The 25,037-nt window shown below is 70.6% G+C and overlaps 1 protein-coding gene across 1 annotated transcript; it reads left to right on the top strand.

Annotated features, from left to right (window-relative positions):
* Window positions 1-5,444: 5,444 nt before the first annotated feature.
* On the top strand, window positions 5,445-5,744 carry AURANDRAFT_8686 (hypothetical protein; the record flags this gene model as incomplete). Its single annotated transcript, XM_009041228.1, has 1 exon — window positions 5,445-5,744. A coding segment is annotated over one exon (300 nt), but the record flags the coding sequence as incomplete, so codon positions are not given.
* Between the last annotated feature and the right edge of the window lie 19,293 nt (window positions 5,745-25,037).

Genomic DNA, 25,037 nt, shown 5'->3' with positions numbered 1-25,037 from the left:
GCCGCCGCCGCGGCCGCGCCGCCCTCGCGGAGCGCCCGGGCCGCGCCCTCGGCGACGGCGAAGGGGTTCTCGGCCTCGAGCTTGGCGAGCAGGGCCTCGAGCGTGACCTCGACGCCGCCGTCGCCGTCCCAGACCTGCTGCGCGGAGCAGAGGCAGTCGCTCGAGCCGCAGCCGCAGCGGTACCGCGTCATCGACTTACAACGCGCCAGCGCCTCGAGGAGCGACGCCAGCGTCTCCCGGCCCTCGGGGTGCGCGCTGAGCCCGACGGACTCGAGGGCGAGCGCCACCTCCTCGTGGCCGACGGACCGCGTGGCGTGGACGAGCGCGACGGGCTTCGCCAGGTCGGGGCCCTCGCACCAGACGACGCCCTCGACGCCGAGGATCGCACTCCGCGCCGACCGCACGCAGCCCTCGCAGGACAGCCCGCCGACGGGCACCGTCAGCGGCGCGAACGACGCCGCCATGCTCTCCTCAAGTAGGGACGGTGCTGGCTGGCAAGTGCAAGCTGAGAAGCAGGCCCTGGCCAAGGGGATCTTCATGAAGATCCCCTTGCCCTGGCATCTTGCCCTGGCGAAGGTCCGTTGCGGCTAAAGTTTGCCCGCCGACGCCGTGCGCGACGACACTTGCGACGCGCGCGGCGTCCTTCGGTGCGGCTTAAGCGCCGCCCCCCTAGAGCGGCGCGACGCCCGGCTGGAGCGGGCCCGCGCCTTTTTTCTTGCGCGCGGCGATCGCGGGGACCGTGTCGAGGAGCGCGTCGACGAGCGCGGCGCCGAGCTTGAGGGCCCGGGGCCCGCTCCAGCCGCAGACGGGCTCCGGCGTGTGGAACGTCGAGTCCTTGAAGGGCTGCTCGAGCGTCACGGCGAGGCAGCCGTAGCGCGTCGCGATGGCGTTCGTGCACACGCTGAGGTTGGCCTCGCCGGGCGGCGTGGGCTCGTAGCCGCGGCCCTCGACGCCCGGCGCGTGCTGGAAGTCGGGCGTCGCCTTGCAGAAGTGGTGGCAGAAGCCCTCGTAGTGGGCCGCCATGGCCGCGTCGTAGCAGGGGCAGCCCTCGGCGCCCGCGGTGAAGTTGGCCTCGATCTCCTCGTCGCCGTGGATGTCGACGTAGCCGTCGCAGCCGCGCGCGTCGAGGTGCTTGAGCATGTGGTAGACCTCCGGCGAGCGCGCGAGCGTCGGCGCCTCGTAGTCGCCGTAGACGCCCGACGCCCACTCGCGGTTGAGGTTCGCGCCGGACGCGTTCGTCCGGAGGTGCCCCCGGAAGGAGCCGTCGGGGCACATGTTCGGCACGACGTGGACCGTGGCCGCGGCGCGGAGCGCCCGCGCCTACCAAGCATGACGGTGACGATTGTTCGTCGTTTTCCAGGTCAAACGCTCTCAAAAATCGCTCCGGCCGCAGGACGCTGGCCCGCGCCTTGGGGTCGTCGGCGTCCGCGAGCTTGCGCGCGCAGCCCTCGGCGGCCCACTCCGCCATCGTCTCGCCCGGGTGCTGCCGCGCGGCGACCCAGAGCTGGAGCGGCCCGGTCCCAAAGGTGAGCACGTCCAGATCGCGCCCGTCGAGGCTCTGCCCGAGGGACCAGGCCTCGCAGAGCGGCGACGTCGCCAGCTCCGCGACGACGTCCGCGTGGCGCTCGAGCGAGTAGGGCGTCCAGTACGCGAAGTAGACCGTGTCGTACTCGGGCGTCAGCGACCACTGCAGGACGCCGCGCGACCCGTCGACGTCCGCGGTGACGGCGACCTCGGGCACGGGCGGCAGCGGCGGCTTGGCGAAGGTCCGCGCGTCCGAGTTGTAGCGCGCGAGCGGCAGGAACGACGCGTCGCCTGCTACGGTAGCGGCGTCGTCGTCGACCTCCGTGAAGGAGTCGTGGCGCGTGAGGTGCGGCGCCGCCGCGTGGGCCTCGCCCGTCACGTAGGTCGCGTTCCTCGCGCGGAACCAGCGCCTGCGGTCGTAGGAGCACGCGGTCGTGTAGCCCTTGAACCCGTCCGGGTAGCTGCAGACGGCCTCGATGTCCTCGATGGCGACGCGCAGCGGCACGCCCTTGCAGCGCGACACCTTGAAGTAGAACCACTGCGCGTGCGCCGTCTTGTCCGTGCCATTTGTATAGACATCGGGCTTGATGGCGAGGCGCAGCTGCACCGCACCCCCATCCAACGGGAGCACGCCCTTTTGCACGATGTTGCCGCCGTCGAAGGCGCAGCTCACGAGCGGTAGTTTTGCGGAAGCCATATTGCCGTATGATAGGGATCAATTGGAGCCAATGCTTGCTGTGAAGAAATGCGCTGCGGAGCTGCTGTGCCGATTGCGCTGCGGAGCTGCTGTGCCGATGTCCGTCGAGGTGCGCGGCGACTCGAGGAGGCTGAAAAATGAAAACTGACTCAAGATGAAGTTCAAGGAGCGCTCAACCAATCACGACCGACTTGATTACTCCTATGCGAGGCTCTCGGGCACGGCCTTGAGGACCGGGCAGCAGCCGAACATGTAGCCGTCCTTCTGCGGGCAGCAGAAGCCGGAGAGGCCCAGCGCGAAGCAGGCGAGGTTGCCGTCGCAGGACACGTCCGCGACCTCGGACGCGTTCCAGGGCAGGCTCGTCACGTTCGTCGTCGCGAGCGCGCAGGAGCCGCCGGCTTTGGCCGCGCGGCGCGACGCGATCCAGTGGAGGAGGTTCGCCTTCGTCGCGCCGTCGTCGAACTTGGCCTCGTCGAGCGTCGCGGCCTTGGCCCAGGCCTCGTCCGGGTCGACGAGCGCGAGGTCCGCGTACGCGAAGCCGCGCCAGCTGCTCTCGACGGGCGGGTAGGGCTTCTTGCGGTCGAGGGCCGCCTCGAGCACGGGCAGCTCGTCGCAGGCGTAGGCCTCGTCCATGACGACGTCCGTCAACCCCACGAGCACGGGAATCAGGTTGATGCCGTGGACGTACTCCGGGTTGGACCCGAACCACGTCGTCGCGATGGCCGCCGTGCCCGCGACGGAGCCCGCCATGCGGTTCGCGGCGAAGGCCGGCGCGTAGACGTCGCTGTCCGCGCCCATCTGCCAGTAGGTCTTGGCGCCGCGGACCTCCGTCGCGAAGCAGAGCCGGCCCCAGTCGCGGAGCGCCACATCGCCCGTCGCCTCGCCGAGGAGCGCGACGGCGAGGTAGGCGTGGGCGCTCTCCGAGGAGCTCTCCTGGGACTTGCCCGTCGCGTAGGCCACGAGCCCCGTCGCCCAGGAGTGGCCGTCGTACCAGTCCTTGTGGCGGCCGTGCCGCGGGAACCGCGCGTCGCCGCCGCCGTAGGCCGCCGGCGGGTTCGCGAAGTCGAAGACGAGCTCGAAGAGGCGGGCCCGCCAGGCGTCGACGAAGTCGCCGCGCCCAAAGTGCGCGAGCACGGCCGCGGCGTAGGCGAAGTAGCCGAACTGGAAGTGGTGGTCGCTGTAGAGCGCGTTGCCGTAGTTCGCGAAGGGCTGGCCCGTCGCGCCCGCGACGCCGGATTTGAGCGGGTAGCCCGCACGGCTCACGACGCCGCCCCAGGTCGGGTCCACGGCCACCGTGTCGCCGCGGCGGAGCCACGCGGAGAAGCGGCGCTCCAAATTCGCGACGGCGACGTCGCGGCACGTGTCGTCGCCGGCGTCGCCGCAGACGACGGCGAGCCGCGCGAGCCGCCCGAGCTCCTTGCCCTCGAAGTAGAGCTCGCCGTAGGAGCCCGGTCGCGCGGGCGCCGACGGCGACGCGCCGAGCCGCGCGACGTCGCGCCGCGCCTGCGCGACGACGGCCTCCGCGTCCCGGGGCCGGAAGGGGTCGCCGCCGTAGGCTATGGCGACGTCCGGGAGCGCCTCCTCGAGGACCCAGACGTCGCCCGCGACCCAGGCGAGCTCGCCCTTGGCGCCGACGAGGCCCGACGGGCCGGCGAGCGCCGCGCCGCCCGCGAGCGTGGCGACGTGGTGCGGCGCGCCGAGCATGTAGAGGTCGCCGTCGCCGCGCCTGTCCCAGCGGAGCTCGTAGCGGCCCGGTTTGGACGGGTCGAAGGCCGGCTCGCCGCCGACGGCGTACGCTTTCGCCGCGCGCGCGACGGATTCCCAGTCCGCGTCCGCGTGGAGGAAGCCGACGCGCGCGACGCAGCCGCCGTCGCCCGCGGCGACGGCGACGCCCTTGGACGTCGAGGCCACGTCGCAGGCGTCGCCGAGGAGCGCGATGGCCCAGGACGACCCGTCGGTCAGCGTCGCGTTGTGCAGGCCGCCGCCCTTGGCCTCGAGGCTTTCGACGCGGCCGCCGGTGGCGCCGCCCGGCGCGAGGAAGACGGCCTGGGCGGCCGCGATTTCGACGGCGACGAGGGGCGACCCCTTGCAGAGGACGACGCCTAGGGCGCCGCCGTACTGGAGCGTCGCGCCGAGGTGCGACCGCCGCTCGAGCGTGTAGTTGAAGAGCGAGCCCTGGCCGACGAGCGCGTCGCCCGCGGCGATGTAGCCGCCGCCGCCGGCCTCCTGCTGCGCGACGACGAGCGCCGTGCCGCGCTCCGCGGCGTCTTCCGCGCCGTCCCCGCCGCCCATGGGCAGGCCGAACCAGTCGACGCCAAAGGGGTCGACCTGCGCTTCGAGCGTCGCGACGCGGCGCCGCGCGCTGTAGGAGAGCTGGAAGCCCTGCGGCAGCGCGGCGACCTGGTACGGCGCCACGGGCACGGGCTGCGACCCGAGCGCCGCGTTCAGCCAGTACGCGCCCGTCGGGTACGGCGCCGCCGCGTCGGCGCCCCAGAACGACGCGTCCGGAGGCTGGAAATGCGGCCCGACGACGCCGAAGCCGCGCCGCGGGCCGCCGAGGCCGTCCCACCAGCGCGCGCCGTAGGGCGATCGCGCCCAGGACAGCACGACGAGCAGCAGCACGAGGCCCAGGCCGCCCATCGTCGCCATCGTCGCGCGCGGCGTGCTGAAGAGGCCCATGGCGTGCAACGCGTGCGCGCGTGCAAGCGCGGTGCAGCGATGCGGCGCGCAGCGAGCAATTGATGAATGCGCGATGCGATGCGCGCGACGCTGGCGGCAGCGCTGCGGCGCGGTGGTTGTTGAGCTCGACGAGGCTCGCGATGGACGTCCGGACAGCGTCAGCGCTCGCCAGACGGATCGCGCGCTGTGGTGAGACCGTCGGCGCCTCGAGCCTCGAGAGCCGAACGCGATGGACGCCTCGCTCGTCGCGGTCGCGGTGCCCGCGCCGCCCGCGCCGCCCCTCCGCACGGAAGAGACGACGTGGGAGGCGATCGGAGCGACGCGAAAGCGCGAGCGGAGCGACGAGAGCGAGTCGGAGGACGAGGGACCCGAAAGTGCCGAGTCCGGCTCCTCGCCGACCGAAAGAGCCGCGGCCGGCGTCCCGGCACCCGCAACGGCGGCGGCCGGCGTCCAGGACCTCCTCGCCGTGCTCTCCGCGGAGAATTTCGTCCCGGCGGAGCCGCCCCAACGGCGGACGCAGGCGGCGCCGTCGAAGTCGCGGCGCGTCTGGAGCCGGGAGGAGGACGACAAGATCAAGCGCATCGTCGAGGCCCAGGGCGGCACGCAGCGCTGGGCCAACGTCGCGACGGAGTTCAACGCGGGCCTCTCCGAGGACGACGCGCGCACGGGGAAGCAGATCCGCACGCGCTGGATCGAGTACTTGGACCCGGCGATCTCGCGCGTCGCGTGGACCGACGCCGAGCGCGAGATCATCCGCGACGCGCAGATGCGCCTGGGCAACAAGTGGAGCCAGATCGCGAAGCTGCTCCCCGGGCGCACGGACAACCAGGTCAAGAACCTCTGGTACGGCACGCTCCGCAAGCACGACCGCCACGCGCGGCACGTCGCGGACCAGGGCCAGTTCGTCGCGTGGACGGAGAACTTCGCCGACGGCGCGGCGCGGTGGTAGGACGCGCTAGGGGGTGGATATATGTGTTGAACTCCCAATGGCTCTAATCCTACTCCCGCTCGCGGGGCGGGCGTCTCAGTGTCCTCCGGGCCTGAGACTCTCCCTCCTCGGGGAAATTGACCGGTCGGCCGCGCTTCCGCGCGGCCGCGTCGTACGCCCGCGCGGCTTCCTCCTCCGTCGCGTGAGCGCCGCACCACTCTCTTGTGCTCTCACAACCAATCGATGCAGTCCAAGGATTGACAAGGCCGGATTTGTGCGCGACGCCCACGTACCGGCTCCTCGGCCACCGCGCCGCGGCGATGCCCGCGTGGTCGACGTGGTAGCCCGTGCGGCCGTCGCGGGTGCAGAAGACGTGGTCCGGGCGCGAACCCTCGTAGGTCGCCAACGACGGCGCGGCGTCGCACTCGGCCGCCGCACTCGGCTGGCGCGGCGGCGACGAGACCCCGCGCGGCCAGGGGCCGTAGGCGGCTGCGGCGATGCCCGCGTGGTCGACGTGATAGCCCGTGCGGCCGTCGCGGGTGCAGAAGACGTGGTCCGGGCGCGAGCCCTCGTAGGTCGCCAACGACGGCGCGGCGTCGCACTCGGCTGTCGCACTCGGCTGGTGCGGCGGCGACGAGACCCCGCGCGGCCAGGGGCCGTAGAGGACCGGCCTCGGCTCGACCGCGGGCAGCCGGTTCGGCTCGACCGCCGCCTCGCGATTCGGGCGTCTCAGTTTCCTCCGGGCCTGAGACTCTCCCTCCTCGGGGAAATTGACCGGTCGGCCGCGCTTCCGCGCGGCCGCGTCGTACGCCCGCGCGGCTTCCTCCTCCGTCGCGTGAGCGCCGCACCACTCATATACACCACCGCTATTGCAACATGCAGTCCAAGGATTGACAAGGCTGGATTTGTGCGCGACGCCCACGTACCAGCTCCTCGGCCGCCGCGCCGCGGCGATGCCCGCGTGGTCGACGTGGTAGCCCGTGCGGCCGTCGCGGGTGCAGAAGACGTGGTCCGGGCGCGAGCCCTCGTAGGTCGCCAACGACGGCGCGGCGTCGCACTCGGCCGCCGCACTCGGCTGGCGCGGCGGCGACGAGACCCCGCGCGGCCAGGGGCCGTAGAGGACCGGCCTCGGCTCGACCTCGGGCGCGTCCGCGGCCCACTTGGCCCTGGCGCCGTCGTCGAGCGAAAAGGCCTTGGGCGCGAGCGCCTCGCGCGAGACCTCGAAGGACGAGGCCGGGGCGTCTGGCGAGCCAAAGGCCCGGACGCCCGCCGCCGGCGCGGGCCGCTTCTGCATCCGCTTCGCGTCTATCGCGTCGATGACCCACACGAACGGCCGCGGGACGGAGGCCTCGTCGTCGTCGTTTTCAGTCGCGACGACGCTCTCTTCGACGGGCCGCGGACCGGGAGGCGCCGCGAGGGCGAGAGGCGCCGCGGCCTGCTCCGCGTCGATGACCCACATGAACGGCCGCGGGACGGCGGCTTCGTCGTCTTCCTCGTCAGCCACGACGACGCTCCCGTCAACCGGCCGCGGCGACGTGACCTGAACGAGCTCGATACGTTGCTCGGTCGGAGCGGGAGAGTCTTTGCGAGTCTTCGCCGGGAGGTCCGCAGCTTCACGGCATGCGGAGTTATTTGGGTGGATCTGGTGCTGCCGAAGTCCAAGGGCAGTAACAAAGGTGCGGCGACAATTGATGCATGGAAACGGCTCCAGAACCGGCGCCGGCGCGGCCGCAGCGTAGTCCGCGGAGTACACGGACTGCGTCGACTTCGCATACTCGGCCATGTCCAGGCTTCCAAACGGGATCGGCACGCGCGTCGACCGCCGCGTGCCCGCGGGCGGCTCGGGCGTAGCGGTCGCGGGCCCCGGCGCGCGCGACGCGGACGCGCGCGGCTCCGCGGGCTCCGCCGGCGCGCCCGCCGCTTCGCCGTCGTCGTCGCGGAGCACGAGGTAGGGGGCGCCGCGCCCGCCCAGCCGGATAAAGTCGCGGCCGGTCTCGCCGGGCGCGAGGGGCTTGGCCGCGAGTTGGAGCCACTCGGAGGTCTGGTCGACGTAGGAGATCTTGACCTTGCCCGTCTCGCGGCTCTGGCTCGTCACCGTGCCCGCGTAGAAGGCGTCGTCGCCGTCCCAATACACGCTGATCTTCGTGCCCGGCGACATCACCGCGGTGCTCACCCCGGCGAGGCCGGAGCGCACGGCGGCGCGCCGCCGGGCGAGCGGCCGCACGAAGGATCGTTTCACGCGCGTCTCCTCGTCGCCGTCGTCGTAGCTCACGTCGATCGCGCCGCTCGCGTGCACGAAGGCGACGCGGCCCGGGTACCAGGGCCCGCCGCGGCAGCGCGCCTCGATGGCGTCGCCCTCGAAGAGCGGGCCTCCGGAATCGACGTCCGCGGAGTCGACGGCGCGCGCGGCGACGCGCGGCGACGCGGGCGCGGGGCGCGGAGCCGCCGACTGCGGCGGCTCGGCTCGAGCGGGAGGACCGTCGTCGCCCAGGCACGGAGCGCAGACGTAGGACTCGCCGCCGTTGCACTCGACGTGGATGGAGCTCTGACCGCACAGCCGGCAATCGATCAAGGGCCACGCGATCGCGTCGCGCGTGCGGATGACTTCGGACGAGTCGAACAAGGGGCCGCGCGGGCAGGCGCAGGCGCTGCTCCCGAGCGCGCACCGTCGAGCTTCCGGCGCGACGGCCAAATCGGAGCTCCACGTCTCCTTCAGCGTCGTGAGGTCGAGGTCCGCGCCGAGGCACGCCGCGAACAAGTAGAACGCCTCGTCCTTGGTCTTACAAAACGGGCACGCGAAGAGCTTTCGCGCGGTCTCACAGTGTCGTCGCACACAGTCACCGCAGATCTGGCCGCCGCAGCAGGGGCTCGACTCCAATTCCACGGCCTCGTTGCAGATGAGGCAGTCGGCGCCGATATCCATCTGTTTTACTGGTCGAGGGCCGACTCGAGGCCCGCCCAGTCTGCCACGGGGCCCGTGAAACCGTCCCCGGCACTTGCGCGGAAGGCCCGTTGTTGTGCGTTGATCGCAGACCGCCTCTCGCTCTTCAATCGTGCTCTCTCTGCGGCAGAGGAGTTCAGCGATCGAGGCGCACACGACTAGGAATTCCTAGTCCGCACCTCAGATGGATCGAAACGAACGTAGATAGTCACATTAGGCTGCTACTTCTGCGAAGGCCGTGCTAACATATCCTGAGTCTCTTTACGGATAGTGGGCGCGCGGGGCGCCGCTTTATCCGCGCGGCAGAGACGGGATCCATTGCCTCCCACGGGGAGGGCTTCATATTCAATGGGGCTGAGAGCGGCGGAGGAACTCCGCGAGGTATTCCTTGAAGAGCTTCTCCGCGATCCAAATCGGTTCGTCGCTCGGCGGGTTGTGCTTCGCGTCCTTCCGGCGCGTCAGCCGCACGCCGACCATGACGGCGAGTCGGCCGTGGACGCGTCGAGCCTCGACTTGCGTGACTACGACGGGGTACATGAAGTCCAAATCATTGTCAGCACAGCCGTCCCAAAAGGAGCCCAAGAGCCCCGACGGCTTTCCGATAAACGAGCTCGCGTCCGAACGCGTCAGCGGGTCCGCCGGCGACGGCGCGCCGGAGTCCAACAGCTTCATCACGGCGGCCGTGGACATGACGGAGCAGTTGCCATCGCTCCACAGAATTCTCACTTTCTGCTCCTCCGGGAAGATTTCCGTGACGAGCCCTTCGAAGAGTCCCGCGTCTCCCGCGCCATAGCCCTGGAATCGCTTTTCAAACGTGTCGCCAACCTTCAGCGCGGCCGGGGCCATGGCGCGCTCCGCGTCCTTCGACGGCGACGACGATGGCGGCGCGACTTCGGGAGAGGCGACGCGCTGCTTCTTCGCGTCCCGGTCCTCGACCGGCGCCGGCGGGCTCGTCTCCGCGCTCTGCTCCATGGACGCGGTGACGGCGGCGGCGTCTCCGCGGCCGCCTCTAAATCCGCGGCGGGCGCGCGGGGCTCGGCGGCCGGCGGCGCCGGCTCGGCGTCGACGGCGGGCGCCACCTCGACGGTGGGCGCCGCGCTCGCCTCGCGCGCCGGGGCCGCGTCGCGCGCCGGGGCCGCGTCGGAGTTCTCGACGGTTTCCGGTAGCACGACGGCGGGCGCCGCGTCCTCCTCCATGGGCGCCGCGGCGGCCCCGACGGACGGCGACGGCGAGTCGCGGCCCTCGTCGTCCCGCGGACGCTTCCGCGACGACTCAGCTCGCGGCTCGCTCGCGGGCGCGTCGGCGGACGGCGGCTCGAGCGCGGCGGATTCGGCGAGGCGCCGCTCCTCGTACTCGCGCCGCTGCGACTCGAGGGCTCGAAGCTTCGCGTCGCCGCGCTGTGGGCCAACGTTCGTCGCGCTCGGAAGCGCGTCCGCGCCGACCTGCCGATCATAAGAAGACGACACGACTCGCAAAGGTGCGACGGCCGTCGGAACGCGCGAAGACGGTAGCTCTCCGAGCCTTCGAAGAAGAGCCTCAGCGTAGTATCTGCATCGGCGAATCTCCGCGTCATCTTTCATGCGTTTCCAAGCTTCGGTGACCTTGTTTTCTAGATTGGTGTAGCCTGCTACATCATCGCTGGCGTTGCGAACGATCGCCCCGTTCCACACGTCGAAGCCCGTAAGTTTTGTCGCCTCATGAAAGAAGAAGCGCGACACGGAGCTGATCGCGCCGCGCCGCTTTTCTTCTACCAGTTCCACATGGAGCCGCTGCAGCTCCTTCTTTGCCCATGCAGGTACGTGACAGTGCACGTCTCGAACAACAGTGACTTGCGTCTCCTTTGACAAAGCACAGAGCATAGACACAAGGATGGAAGGCGAGGTCACCTCGAGTCGTTGCTGTCTCTGCTCGCGCTCGCGCAGCTTGCGCGCTTCCGCTTCGAGCTCCTTGCATCGTGATTGAAGATCGACGCAGCGCTTGGAGAGCGCGCGCGTGTCCGCGTTCCTCCAAGCCACGGGCCCATCAGCGGAGAAGTCTACGGAGCCATCGCAAGTGACCGAGGTCGGTGCGAGCTCGACTCTTGCCGACTTCCCGTTGTCGTCGAACCGGACCTCGACCGTATCGCTCTTGATCGCCATTCGCGTAACGACAGCGGGATGCCAAGCAGGCTGCGGGCCGCCTCGTTTGAGTAAGAGTTCGACGCGTGGGCCAGTCTTGCTGGTTGGCGGGAGGCGGAACCATGACGCAACCCTAGTTCGAGCGTCGAATCTTTTGCCAACATCCGAGAAATAGACGATTTTCTGGTTGTAAGAATTGTCGTGCGAGTTGAACGTCTTCTCAGCCTTAACGGTGAACCCAGCTGTTAGTGCGACGCCATCTCCACCACATAATGACAAATACGTCTGAAGATTGCGCAATAAGAGTTTTTCAGAAAATTCTCCTCGTGTCTTCGGCGCGGGTTTCTCCAGGTCCCGGAGCTTGCGCTCGACCCAGGCGCGGTTGTAGACGGGCGCGGCGGTTTTCGGCGCTGTCTCCGACTTCGATTCATCGTCTGTTTCGTCAACCGTCTCGTCCACATCAAAAACAGGCTTACCGAAACGTTGGATGTTGAGCATGTTGCAGAGATATTCAAGACGTCGGCCATTGCGCGAGATGAAAGTTTCTTTCACAGGCGACGCGGGATTCATCAAGTCATCGAAGGTGGCCTTTAACCGTAACGCAGCGACATGGACGACGTGCGCCGGATTCGCGTTGTAAGTCACAGCGTTGTCAAAGATCAGACGAACGTCTGCAGAAAACACTTCTTCAGCTCCATCATACGTTCCGGATACGAGCTTGGCTGAGACGGTTGAGAGATCCATCGGATCGCGCACGACGGCGTGGTAGTTCGGCGCATGGTCGCGAACCTCGTCAACTGGTTTAGAAAAGTAGGATTTCGCGTCAAGGTCGCTCCCGAGGAGCTTGAGTATCCTCTCAAATTCTGCGCGCGCTTGACGAAGCGTAGGTCTTGTGACGCGCTTCGGCATCGTAGCGACGGTCGCTGTTAATGACGCATCGTCTGCGTGACTGCGCGGCTGTGGTTGTGGTTTTGGTTTCGGCGGGAGGCCCAACTTCTGACGGCAAATCTCGCTCCGTGTAAGGTGCCCAACTAGATCTCGAGCCCGCGAGTAGATGCGTAGACACGCTTCGCATTGGTGGATTGTCGTCTTCCTTGGCTTCCTCGACTCCGGCTCTGGTAGACCGAGCAGTTCCCGGCATGCGCGGTTGTACAGAGATGAAAGGTGCACCTTGAGCCCGGCCGCCGTCGTAAATGATTTACCGCACGCCAAACAATGGTGCTCCTCAACCGGAGCCGACGGAGGAGACGACGACGCAGTACCCAACGACGCGTCGTTCGAAAGGAGGTGGTCCGGAGCCGTGCGATCGCTGCGGATTGGAACGCGGAGGTCGTCAATCGACCGGTGCTCACCGACTTCGCCGTCGTCGTAGAGCACCGTGTAGAGCATCGATCTTCTAGAAGTCTTCGCGGGCTCGATGCGCTGGATCGTGGCGTCGTACCTAAAGACGAACGAGTCAGCCAGCGCGTGGCAACGTTCGAAGACGCGCGTGTGTACCAATGGCGTCCCCATTTCGCGCGGACTTGATCCCCAGGTTGAAAGGCGGGCTCGAGCGCTTCCGAGGAGAGCTTCGGGTCATCATTTGATCGTCGCGGCAGCTCGTCCAAGCCCAAGCACGGAGCGCAGACGTACGCGTCGTCGCCGTCGAAGCACTGGGCATGGATACCTGCGAGTGGGTCATAGGTTCCTAGGCAGCTTCGCGCCGACACTGGTGAATACAGCTCTGTCCGCACGTCACGCACTTCATGAGTGGCCATGCCGCGGTTCCGATTCGATCGCGAGTCTCGGGAAGCCCGGTCGCGTCAAAGTACGGGCCTCTCGGGCACGCGCACGCGCTCCCCAACGCGCAGGATGGAGCTTCGGCAGCAACTGCAAGCTTTGTGGTCCAGCTCTCCTTCTGCTTCATCTTTTTCAGGTCCGCGCCGAGGCCCTCGGCGAAAGTCAAAAATTCAGCGGACTGGCTTTTGCAAAAGGGGCAAGAGAAGAGCTTGCGAGCGTTTTCGCAGGTACGGCTTACACAGGGGCTACAAATCAGCCCGCCGCAGCACGGCGTGCTCTCCAAATCAGATACTGTGCAGCATACAGGACATCTTTCGCCATCGACGTCGTCGTCATCCACGAACGTAGCCGCTCGAACAAAAACGGGTGCTGCTTTTTCGGGTGCGGGCTTCCGCTGCGCTCGAAGGCGATCCAGCGCGGCACGACACACCAAGTTTGTCTGGTGTCCGTTTAAACCGGAAGCATGGGAAAACGTGCGGCCGCAGGGCTCGCATGTGTAGACCTTGCTGCGAGCGGGTGCTGCCTTTTCGGGTGCGGGCTTCCGCGGAGCTCGAAGGCGGTCCAGCGCGGCGCGACACACCAAGTTTGTCTGGTGTCCGTTTAAAGCGGAAGCATTGGAAAACGCGCGGCCGCAGGGCTCGCACGTGTAGACCTTCGTGCTAGCGATCAGCTCGCAGACCTCGACGACGCCCTTAAAGTGGCAGACGTCGAGATAGCTCGTCTCGTCTGGCACGCGAGAGTCGGCCCCGTAGTAGTAGACGACGTCGCGCTCCTTGTGGACCTCCTTGGATCCGAGCGCGTTCGAGGCCATGTTGCGCATGACGTCGGTGGCGACGACGCGGGGCTCGTGGCGGAAGACGACGAAGAGCTTGCCCTCGTCGACGAATCGCGTGCCCGGCGCGGGGCCCAGGCCCGCGGCCAAGGCCGGCGTCGGCGGTGGCACCACTGAAGCCGCGGCCGGAGCCGCGACGGGCGTTGGCGCGCAGAGACTCGACGGCGTCTTCGCGATCCACTCCAGGACCTCGTCGACGCCTGAGTACTCGCACTCGTCGAGATAGGACTCCTCGGTGGGCTCCGGAGCGCCCGCGGGATAGTAGTAAACAACGTCGACGTAGGCCTTGATCGGCGCCGGCATCCAGTTCCGGCGCCGCTCTCGACGGTAGACGACCCACTCCGTGCCCTCGTCGAGGAAGCGCGTGCCGGGCGCGGGGCCTCCGGCGGGGCGCGACGGAAGCGCCGGCGCGGGCCCCGCGACGCGGCGCGCCGGCGCTTCGGGAGGGGTCTGCGCGGCAGGCGCCGGATCGGGAGGCGCCTCGAGGGCGAGGACCGCGCGGCGGACCCGCGGCCGCGGATCGACGACGCCCGCGGGAAACGGGTCGTTGAAGCCCCTCGCGTTGTGGTCGGCGAGCTGCCGGAGCACCCGGGGCATCGGAGAAGGCGCCCGGGGTGGAGGCGCCGGCGGCGGCTCGGGCGCCGGAGAAGCAACCGGCGGCGGCGTTTCTCCGGCGTCGTCGAGGTTCATCGATGGTGTTTGGGCGGTGGCGCCTGCGGGCTGATCGATCAGGCCCTGAGCCGCGTCGCCCATGTCGGCGTCTGCCATTACACAGGTCACTCGCGAACTCGGCGCGACGCGTCGAGGCTTCGTCAAGCTTCAACTCGTGAGATGTTTTACCCCCCTCAAAATCCTGAGCCCCTCCTCCTCCAGATCGCGTCGGCGACCTCACCCGCCGAGCGCGCCCGAGAAAGCTAGCCCCGCCGGTCGTAAACCCCAAGATTAGTAGCTCCGGTAGAAATACCGCCGCTTCATGAGGTCGTTCGCGGAGATCGCGAGGCGGCGGAGGACGCCCGGCCGCTCCTGCGTGGCCTCGTCGATGGCCTTGGTGATCACGATGGGCTCGAGCCGGTCGATCCACTTGAAGTGGGCGTCGGTCCACGTGTGCTTCCAGGGCAGGCGCGCGCGCGCGGCGACCGCGTCCGACGCGGCGATCATCGGGAAGCCGTCGTCCTCGTCGGCGTCCGCGCCGCGCGGCTCGCCGTCGGACGGCGGCGACGCCGCGTCGAGGGACGACTCGCTCGGCGACGGCGGCGGCGGCGGCGGCAGGCGCCGGAAGGAGCGCACGCGCGGGCCCGCGTGGAGCGCCGCGTCGCCCGCGGTCCGCAGCGACGGCCGCGGCATGGGCTTCGTCAGCGTGCCGTGGCTCAGCCGGAGGAGCGGCGACGCGCGCGTCGCGTACTGGTCGAAGGCCAGCGGCGCGCACTCCTTGGAGAGGCGCCGCGTCGCGCGCTTCGCGCCGCGGAACGACGCGTCGTCCGGGGTCACGAGGTCCAGCGTCCCGTGGAGCACGGCCACCGCGCGGCCGTGCAGCACGACGAGTTGGGAGAAGGGCGCCGGCGCGCCGTGGGGCGAGTCGTTGAGCACGGCCGCCGGCGCGAGCTGGGCGACGCCGACGAGGCTGTCCGCGTAGTGCGGGTCGTGCGCCCAGATGGACACGACGAGCAGCGCGGCCGCGAGCGAGTCCGACGCGTTGTCGACGGCGTTGTGGCGGCCCCGGGCGTACTTCGACGCCGAGTCGCGCAGCCGCAGGCGCAGCACGAACTGGTCCTTGTGCCAGGACGCGCAGTAGCGCGGCGGCGCGCCCGTCGGCGGCGCCGGCGCCGCGCGGCCCCGGCGCCGCCGGCCCTGGAACGAGTCGAGCGTCTTGAGCGCGAAGGTCGACGCGCTCCGCAGGAGCAGGCTCGGCCGCTTGCCCGGGCTCGCGTCGCCGGGGCCGTAGGACGCGCGGCCGCGGCGCGGCGACGGCGACCGCGCGCCGAAGTTCTCGGACCGCGACCGCGCGAGCGGCGGCGGCGCCCGCGGGCTCGCGCCGTCGCCCGGGCCCTCGCCGTCGCCGTCGCCCGCGTCCTCGCTCGGGACCGGGCCGCCGCCGTCGGCGCGGTTCATCGTCGCGAGGGCCATCGGGAACGCCTGCGAGATGCCCGACCGCAGCTTCGGCGTCATCCAGGTCCAGAGCAGCGACGGCGGCTCCATGCTCAGCAAAAAGTAGGCCTGGATGGGCGCGCCGAAGGCGCTGTTCGGCAGGTAGGTCACGTGGACGTCGCGGAGCACGAGCTTGGGCATCTTCCGCTTGTCCGCGCCGCCGAGGTACGCGGCCGGGGGCCGCGGGTCCACGCGGACGAGGAGCGCCGCGCGCGCGCTGCACGTGGCGCCGTCCACGGGCGCGCGGCTCGACGCCTCGACCGTGAGGCGCCGGAACTCCGTCGCCGACGACCGCCAGGCCACGCGGAGCGGCAGCGGCCCTCCGCCCGCGTCCGCCGCGGCCGCGAAGGGCGACCGCGGCCGCGTCGGGCCGCCGTCCGGCGCCGAAAACCGCGGCGACGCGTCGCAGGAGAAGCCCGCGAGGGCCCGGCAGCACTTGATCTCGCCGAGGAGGGGGTCCTCGTGGCGGCCGCTGTGCGGCGCGCCGTACCCGAGGTGCCCGAAGACGACGCAGTGGCTGAACTGCTCGCTGGGCCCGCGGCGCTCGTCGCCGACCTTGAGCGCGGCGAGCGTCGCCGCGAGCAGGCGGTTCGCGAGCGCGCTCCGGCCGCAGCACCGCGTCCTGGACACGGGCACGACGCGGTCGGCCTCGGCGCGCGCGCGCTCCCGCGGCGCGCCGGCCGGCGACCAGCTCGACCGCCGCTCCATGGCCGCGGGCCGAGTGCGCGCCGCCCCCGTGGGCGACGACGGCGGCGACGACGCGCCGTCGCCCGCGGCCGCGGCCTCGAGCGCCGCGCCCGTCGGAAGAATGTTCGCGCCGACGAGGGCCAGCGTCCAGGTCTCGAACTTGAAGGCCGTCGCGACGGCGCCGCCGCTCGGCGCCATGCCGTCGATGACCGCGGCGACGAGGGACGTCTGCACGCGCGACGCCGCCGCGGCGACGCGCGGCCGCGCGTAGACGCGGAACCGGAAGTCGCCGCTCCGCTCCGCGGCCACGACGCGCCAGTCGCCGCCGAGGTGGATGCGCAGCGTCCGGCTCAGGTGCTCGGCGCCGCGCCGCAGGTCGTCGCCGAAGGCGCGCACGGACACCTGGGGCTCGCCGACGACCGCCGGGTCGGGCACGACGTCCGGCCGCGCGGCCGCCGCCGCCGCGCGGACCGCCGCGTGCTCGCCGTCGTAGGCCACGAGGTCCTTCTTCAGCGCGCTGTGGCGCAGGCCCAGGGCGTGGCGCCGCGCGGCGCTCACGAGCCGCGCGCCGCCCTTCTTCGCCAGCAGATCGTCGGACTCGCGCGACGCCGCGATGTACAGGTGGCCGCAGTCGACCTGGGCAAGGAAAAGGGTGCGACATTCCCAACTTTGGAGGCTCCTCTCTCGGTCGTTTTCCACTCGTTTCCGCTGATTCTTGGACGAGCGATCATCTCTCGGAGTGTTCTCGAAGCGTGGATGCTTTTTCCGGAACGCGCGCGCGCGAAACACTCACGGTTGAAGCGACGTTGAATCACCCTTTTCCCGCCCCGCGGTCGACGCCCGGCGGCGTCACCCAGGGCCCCTCGGCGACGGCCTTGTCGCTGCGCTCCGAGAGGGCCTCCGCGTGGGCGCGCACGGCGGCCTCGAGGATGGCCAGGTTGCTCTCGTAGACGGGGCGCCGCGCGCACGCGAGCGCGACGCGGAACGACGCCGCGGCCTCGACGGGCCGGCCGACGCGGATCAGCGACCGCGCGCGCGCGTTCCAGGCCGCGCCCGGCGCCTCGCCGCCGTCGAGGGACCCGTCCGCCGACGCGCGGAGCACCATGTCGAAGGCGCGCAGCGACGCGACGAGGTCGCCGAGCGCCCGCTGGCAGAGGCCGAGGCCGTACCACGCGCCGAGGCATCCGGGCGCGCCCTCGAGCGCCTTCAGGTAGGCCGCCGTCGCGTCTCGCAGGAGCTTCGACCGCCGCTCGAGGTGGCGCGCGCGGTCGTGGGCCGGCGCCTCCGGGTCCACGAGATGCTCCGCGGCCTTGCGCGCGTCGTGCGCCGCCGCCAGCACCTGGGCGGTCATTCGCTTCAACGCGGGTGCGCGCGCTTTCCAGAAAAGAAAACATCGACGCGTCGAGACCGCTCCGAGAGATGATCGCTCGTCCAAACATCAGCCGAAACGAGTGGGAAGCGACCGAGCTCGAGGAGCCTCTGGGACCGTCGCGCGCTTTTCCCGCGCCGGCCGGCGCGTTGAGCGTCTTCGTGTCGAGGCCGCTGAAGCGGCAGCGCGCGCCCAGCGTCATGTAGGCGAGGTCCATGGCCTCCGGCGACTTTGCGAAGTGGGAGTGGCGCTCGACGACGTCCGTCAGGATCTTGATCATCGTGCTCGCCTCGGGCGCCTCGCGGACGCTCTCCCGGGCGACGGCCGCGGACTCGGGGTAGACGTCGGCGCAGAGCTCGTCGCTGTCGTCGTCGTCCCAGCACCAGGCGCGGCCGGGCCCCAGCGACGCCTCGCGGTGCGGGCTGTGGCTGCCGGGCGCCTCGCGGTGCTCGCTCCCGTCGCCGCGCGCGTACGCGCGCCGCGACCGGTTCAGGAGCTCGGCGCTGCAGCGGTAGGAGCTCTGGAGCAGCGTCACGGCGATGATGTCCCGGTCGCCGCCCTGCGCCGGGATCGACGCCTCGAGGTCCTCGGGGGGTTGCGCACCGCCGAGGTTCAGCGCGTAGCAGCCGATGCGCACGGCACCATCCCCGGCGGGCGACGTCTCGACGTACTCGAGCGGCGTGCCGGAGTAGATCGAGCCGACGCTGCCGGGCGACAGCGGCGACAGCGGCGTCTTCATGACGTGACCGTGGAGGCGTCGCTGCCGCTCACGGCGGCGTCGCCATGCTCTCTCGGTGCGGCAGCCGCGGTACAAAAAACAGTGCATTTCTTTTTTAGTTGAACCGAGCAGAATGGCTCGATTGAAGGCCTCGGTGCAAAAACAGAGCATCGATTGACGATGGCAGTCCTCGCGCGGATCATCCTCCTCGCCGCGTCGGCGGCGGCCTTCGTCGCGAGGCCGAGCCTCGCCCCCGTCGGCGCGCGCGCGCGGAGCGTCGCGCCGCAGCAGTTCGTCCGATCGCGCGCGCCCGTCGCCCTGCCGAGCCGGTGCGTCGCCGCGCCGATCCTCGCCGGCCCGCGCGCGCGCCCTCCCCCGCCCGCGCCGGCGCGACCCGGAAGACAACCGTCGCTGCCCGCGCAGAAACGTCGCCATGAGCCTCTTCGGCCTCGGCCCGCCGGAGCTCGCGGTCTGCCTCGGCATCGCGGCGTTCGTCCTCGGGCGCGGCCGCCGCGCCCCGCATCGACGCCCGCCGGCGACCCCTCACTCCCCCCGCCGCGCAGGCCCGAGAAGCTCGGCTCCATGGCCAAGGACTTTGGCAAGGTCGCCGGCGAGCTCAAGGACGTGCCCAAGGAGTTCAAGGAGGGCCTCGACTCCGTCGAGCCCGCCTCGTCGAAGAAGGCCATCGACGCGCCGCCCATCGACGCGGAAAGCAAGTAGAGGGAACCCGGACGCCGCGCGGCGGGCGGCGATGCCAACGACGAAGACGGCCCGCGCGACGCGCGCGGGTCGTAACTTCGCCGGGGACGGGACCTCGCGCCTCGTCGAGTCGCGAGACTCGCTGCATCGAGTCGTTAGTCGCTCGGGCGCCCCCCCTCCTGGGCCACGCGGCGCATGCGTCGCACTCATCGGTCCTGGTCGGTCGGCGCCATCTGGGACAGGTCGCCGTTGAGGGCCTGCTCGAGGTCCTCGAACGCCTGCTGCTGGATGATCTGCGTCTTCTTCAGCTTCTGGATGAGGTTCATCTCGATGCGCTCCATGCGCACGACCTCGCGCTCGCGCACGGCCGTCTCCTCGACCTCGCGCGCGACCTTGTCCTCGTAGTCGCGTCGGTTCGCGCGGAGCACGTCCCGCCGCTCCGCCGCGCGGCGGCGCTTGACCTCGTCCTCGTGCTGCTTGATGGCGGCGCGCTTCTCCTGCTTCTCGACGACGTCGTTGAGGCGCTGGACGCGGATCTCCTCGCGCGCGCGCGCGGCCTCCTCGCGGACCGCGTGCACGTCCTCGCGCTTCTGCTGCTGGATGAGGGAGATCTGGGCCTGGCGGTTCTTGCGGCTCTGCTCCTCCTGGGCCATGTTGATCTCCGCCTCGAGCTGCCGTCTCCGCAGCTCGCGCCGCTGCTTCGCCTCGCGCTCCGCGGTCTCCCGCTCGTGCTCGATGCGGATGCGAAGGATCTCCTCGGCGCGCGACTTCGTCTTGTGGATCTTCTTGTACCTGCGAGCGCGCCCGTGGGATTCGGGGCCGCGCGATGTGGGACGCCGCGGGACCGCACGCCCGGTCCTCCTCCTTCTTCAGGAGCGCGATGCGGTTCAGTAAAAGCTGGCGGTCGTGCTCCGCCTGCTTCCGCTTCTGCTTCGCGACGAGCATCTTCGAATCGAAGTCCCCGGGCGCCTCCCCGGGCAGCGAGTTGCTCGTCGACATGGTCCCGCCGGCGGCCGGGGCGGCGAAATGACGGGCGCGTCGGTAGCCGCCGCCTCTATGCCCGCGCTGATAAACGAAGCTCAATGTGTATCTTACGAGATGATATTTCCCGTGCACGACTGGAGAGTCTGGGCAGCCCATCTCTCGTCCTGAGAGCGGCTCGGGAGTGTCACCCATGCCGCGGGACCGCACGAAGTCGACGCTGCAGAAGGTGAGCCGCGACGACTGGAACTCGCGCCAGAGCGAGGGCTTCACGCGCTGGGTCAACGCGCGGCTCGAGGAGGAGGTCGTCGTGGACCTGGCCGAGGACCTCAAGTCCGGCGTCGTGCTCTGGCGCCTCGTCGAGAAAGTAGGCGGCGCCTTCGGCGGCGGCCCCAAGGCCGTGAGTGCCGAGGGCCTCGGAGAGCGCGACGGGCCGAGGGCGGCCATCGCGCGCATCCGCGCGCTCGCGAATTTGGAGGCGGCGATCAAGCGCATGCACGCCATCGGCATCCAGCTCCGGGGCGTCGGCGGCGAGGACATTTACAACGGTAACGTCGACCTGATCCTCGCGATGCTCTTCGCGGTCATCCTCCACGCGACGAAGACGGACTTCAAGCTCGAGGACGACGACGAGGCGGAAGCGCCGCCGCCGCCGAAGCAGGTGGGCTTCGCGGACGCGCCGCCGGAGCCGCCGGCGCGCAAGTCCGTGCGCTTCAGCGTCGCGCGGCCCGCGGGCGCGCGGCCCGGCCTCGCGCGGGCGACGTCGTGCGTCGACGACGCGCGTCGGTCCGTGCGCAAGTCCATGCGCCGGCCGAAGCAGATCCTGCTCGACTGGGCGCGGGCCTACGCCGCGGCCGGCGGCCTCGACGTCGACGCGGCGCCCGCGTCGCTCGTCGGGCTCTTCCGGGACGGGTCGGCGTTCGCGGCCGTCGCGAGAGCCGCGGGCGCGGGCGACGTCGGCGGCGACGGCGCGGCGGCCACCTGCGAGGCGGCCTTCGAGGCGCTCCACGCGGCCTTCGACGTGCCCAAGCTCGTCACGGCCCAGGACGTCGCCATCGAGCCCCTGCTCCTCGCGTACCTCTCGGAGCTCCACCGCCGCCTGCCGCCGCTGCCGGAGAAGGCGGCGACGCGCGCGTCCGCGGCCGCGCTCGCGGCCCTGAGCGCCGACGACGACGACGACGAGGACGACGACGACGACGGCGCGCGGCCGTCGTCGTTGGCGGAGGCGCACTTCGACGCGACCTGGGACGACGACAGCGAGGCTTCCGACGACGACGACGACTTCGAGACGCAGCTCTTCGTCCAGATCTTCGCCGCGCGGGGCCTGAGCGGCCACGGCGGCGGATGCCCGAACCCCTACGTCGTTCTGCAGTACGGCGACCGCGAGATCGTCACGGCGCCGGTGCTCAAATCCCGCGAGCCCAAGTTCCTCTGCCAGGCGTGCTTCCCCGTGCGGCACGACGTCGGCCACCTGTCGGCCTTCGTGTTCAGCGCCAACGCCGTGTCCGCCGACGACCTCCTCGGCAAGGTCGTCGTGGACCTGAGCGAGCCCGTGCGGCGGCCGGGCGTGCTCAAGCCCCGGAGCTGGCGGCGCGTCGTCGCGTGTCGCTACGACGACCAGGACGCGCTCCTCGCGCGCCACTTCTCCGCGGCGCGCGAGGTCCAGAAGTCGCTCGCCGTCTTCCAGGACCTCCATCGCCTGTTCCGCAAGACGCTCGGCGATCTGGAGTTCGCGGTCCACGCGCTCAACACGCCGCCGACCTCGGACGTCATGGACGACTACGAGCAGTCGACCGCGGCCCAGTCGGCCTGGGAGTGGAAGGTCCAGGGCTTCGCGTAACCGCGTGTTAGTACGCCGCGGCGCGCGCGCGGTGCTTCTCGACGCGGTCCAACAAGAGGCCGAAGTCGACGTGGTCCGAGTAGTGGTCGACGACCGCGCGCGCGCGGACCTCGTCCTGGACGCTGAGCTTCGCCGTGAAGCGGTCGATGAGGGACACGGTGCGGTCCGAGGCCTCGCGCGAGAGGAAGATCGGGTAGGACGCGGCGCTGAGCACGAACTCCGCGATCTCCGGGTCCATGCCGTCCGGGTACCGCTCGTGGGGCCTCCCCGTGAGCACGAGGCCGCCCGCCTGGGCAGCAAAAGAGTGATTCAACGTCGCTTCAACGTGAGTGTTCCGCGCGCGCGCGTTCCGGAAAAGCATCTACGCTTCGAGGCCGTTCCGAGAGATGATCGCTCGTCCAAAAATCAGCCGAAACGAGTGGAAAACGGCCGAGATATGAGCCTTTGAAGTTGGGAATTTCGCTCTCTTTTGCTGCCCGGCCGCCCGCGTAGGGCTCGCCCGACTCGCGCTCGCGCGCCGCGGCGCCCGACGCCAGCGCCAGGATCAGATCCGCGCGCGACTGGTGGATGACCCAGAGCGTCGCCGGGTGCGACCGCTTGAACTTGCGCAGGAAGTGCGCCGTGGACCCGCAGGCCAGCCGCACGGCCTCGAAGTGCCGCGTCCGCACGTCGCCCGCCGCGGGCGCGACGACGTCCGTCTCGAAGAGGCGCAGGTAGTCGGCCACGGTCGGGCTCGAGAAGAACGCGCGGTCGGGGACGACGCCCAGCAGCGGCACGCCCCGGCGGTCCAGGAGCGCGCCGAGGTAGGTCCGCACCGTGTCGATCTTGTCCGGCGCGACCTTGTTGACCAGGACGCCGGCGAGCGCGCCGCCCGTGCGGTCGATGAGGGCGTGGTTCAGCGCGAACTCGTCGAAGGCCGAGCCGACGCCGCCGTTGACGACGAGGAGCATGGGCAGGTCCAGCGCGGTCGCGAGCGTCGCGTTGTTGAGGCCGAGGATGGACCCGACGGCCGTGTGGCCCGTGCCCTCGGCGACGACGAACTCCGAGTCGTCGGCGATGCGGCCGTGGGCCGCGCGGATGCGCGCGAGCTCCTCGCCGCGGCGCCGCGCGCGGCCCGCGTCGTCGAGGTCCACGAAGGCCTTCGTGTAGCCGCGCGGCACGACGAGCGGCGACATGTCCGTGGGCGTGCCCCGGCAGCCCAGCAGGTCGCTGAAGAGCGGGCAGTCCTTGTCGATGAGCACCCGGGAGCCGTCGTCGTTGACGTGCTCGACGTGGGACTGGCCCATGGGCTTGATGAAGCCCACGCCTTTCCCAGTGAAGATGCGCTGCAGGCCGGCGACGAGGCCCAGGGAGCTGCTCGTCTTGCCCACGTGCTGCCGCGTCGCCGCGACGTAGACGCCGCCGAACGACATGGCCGATGGCGAGGAGGCCTCTTTGTGTCGGCCTCGCGTGCGGCGTCCACGTCAAAGTTCAAGGAGAGGTTCAAGCGCGCGCTATTGAAACGGCTTTCTAGCGCAAAAGATGGGCCTCGTCTCCACAACCATCCTGCTCGTCGCCGGCGGTGCCTTCCTCGGCGTGCTGCTGACGCCGCTGCACTGGAACGCCCTCGGCGACGGCGCCTTCGGCGGCGTCGGCGACATGACGTCGGCCTTCTACGCCAAGCGCGTCGCCGAGGCCATGGTCTACGAGCTCGAGGGCATGCGCCGCGAGCCGCGGGCGAACTGGACCGTCATCGCCAACTTCTCGCGTTTGAGCGTCGAGGCGCGGCGCGTCGCGGGGAGCGACTCGGAGGCCATGGCGTCGAGCCGGGTCGTCGCGACGCGCGCGCGGGGCACCCTCCGGCGCGCGGACGCGGCGGCCGTGCTCGAGTTCCTCGCGTCCGAGGCGGGCATCCGCCTCGCGCTGGACAGCGACTGGTTCAGCGAGTCGGCCGGCGCCGACACGGTCGAGGATTTCGGCGAGTGGACGAGCCGCGCGAGCCGCCTGAAAGTCGTCGACGCGTACACGCGATTCCCCGAGCCCCTCGCGGACCGCGAGGTCGTCGCGCTCGTGGGCCACGACCCGGAGGCGGGCCGCTTAGTCGTGAAATCCGTCAAGCACAAGATGCGCCGGCCGTCGAAGAAGCGGCCGCGCGCGCTGTTCACGTTCCACGCGAAGGTCGCGCAGGACGGCGACGACGCGGCCGTCGACGTCGTCCGCCGCGTCGACTACGGCGGCCGCCTGCCCGACGCCGCCGCCAACTACGCCAACTGCCGCGTCGCGCTGCCGCGCATCTTCACGGCCCTGTCGGGGCGATTCGCGGATACGAGGGCGCCGACGCCGAAGAAGCGCGCGTTCACCCCCGAGGAGGACGCGGCGCGCGCGGCGCGCAACGCCGAGGTCGCGGCCCTCGAGGCCGAGGAGGCGAAGCGCGACCGCAAGCGGCGCTACGACGCCATCACGGACGCGAACCGGGGCACGCTCGAGGGCCGCGCGAAGCTCGCGGACGACTCGTACGAGGCCGCGGACGCGGCCCGGGGCGCGGCCGCGAAGCCCAGGCCCGCGGACCTGGCGGACCTCCAGGGCATGAACCGCGCGTCCCTCGAGGAGCGGCCCCGCGTCGACGACGGCGAGGACCTCGCCGCGGCCTACGGGCCCGTGGGAGGCGACCGCCGGCTCCGCCGCTGGGTCCGCGGCCGCCTCTAGGCGAGCGGGGTCTGACCTCGCCCGCCGGCGGACTAGGTCACGCGCGGCCGCTCCGGGCCGCGGAACCACCCTCGACTACAGTTTACTCCTCGGGGTCGTCGTCGTCGAGGTCCTCGTCGAGGTCGTCGTCGTCGTCGCCCGCGTCGGAGTCCTCGGAGATGGAGTTGCGCTTCGAGAGGAGCCCCTTGGGCTGGGAGCCGCGGCTCTTGCGGCCCGACGCGCGCTGGGAGCCGAGCGTGCCCCGCAGGCCGAGGCGGACGGTCATGCGCGCGGTGACGCGGCTCGACATCGTGCCCATGGTCCGCCGGCCCGAGCCGCCGGAGCCGCGCGCCGTCGACCCCCGGAGCGACATGGAGGACAGGTTCGGGTTCTTGGCGCGCATGGCCTGGGCGCGCTTGTGGAACTCCTGCTGGCTC

Source organism: Aureococcus anophagefferens (genome assembly GCF_000186865.1).
Source record: "Aureococcus anophagefferens unplaced genomic scaffold AURANscaffold_19, whole genome shotgun sequence".
Taxonomy (NCBI): Eukaryota; class Pelagophyceae; order Pelagomonadales; family Pelagomonadaceae; genus Aureococcus; species Aureococcus anophagefferens.
The sequence above is the reverse complement of the archived record's forward strand: the minus strand, read 5'-3'. Positions and strand labels throughout refer to the sequence as shown.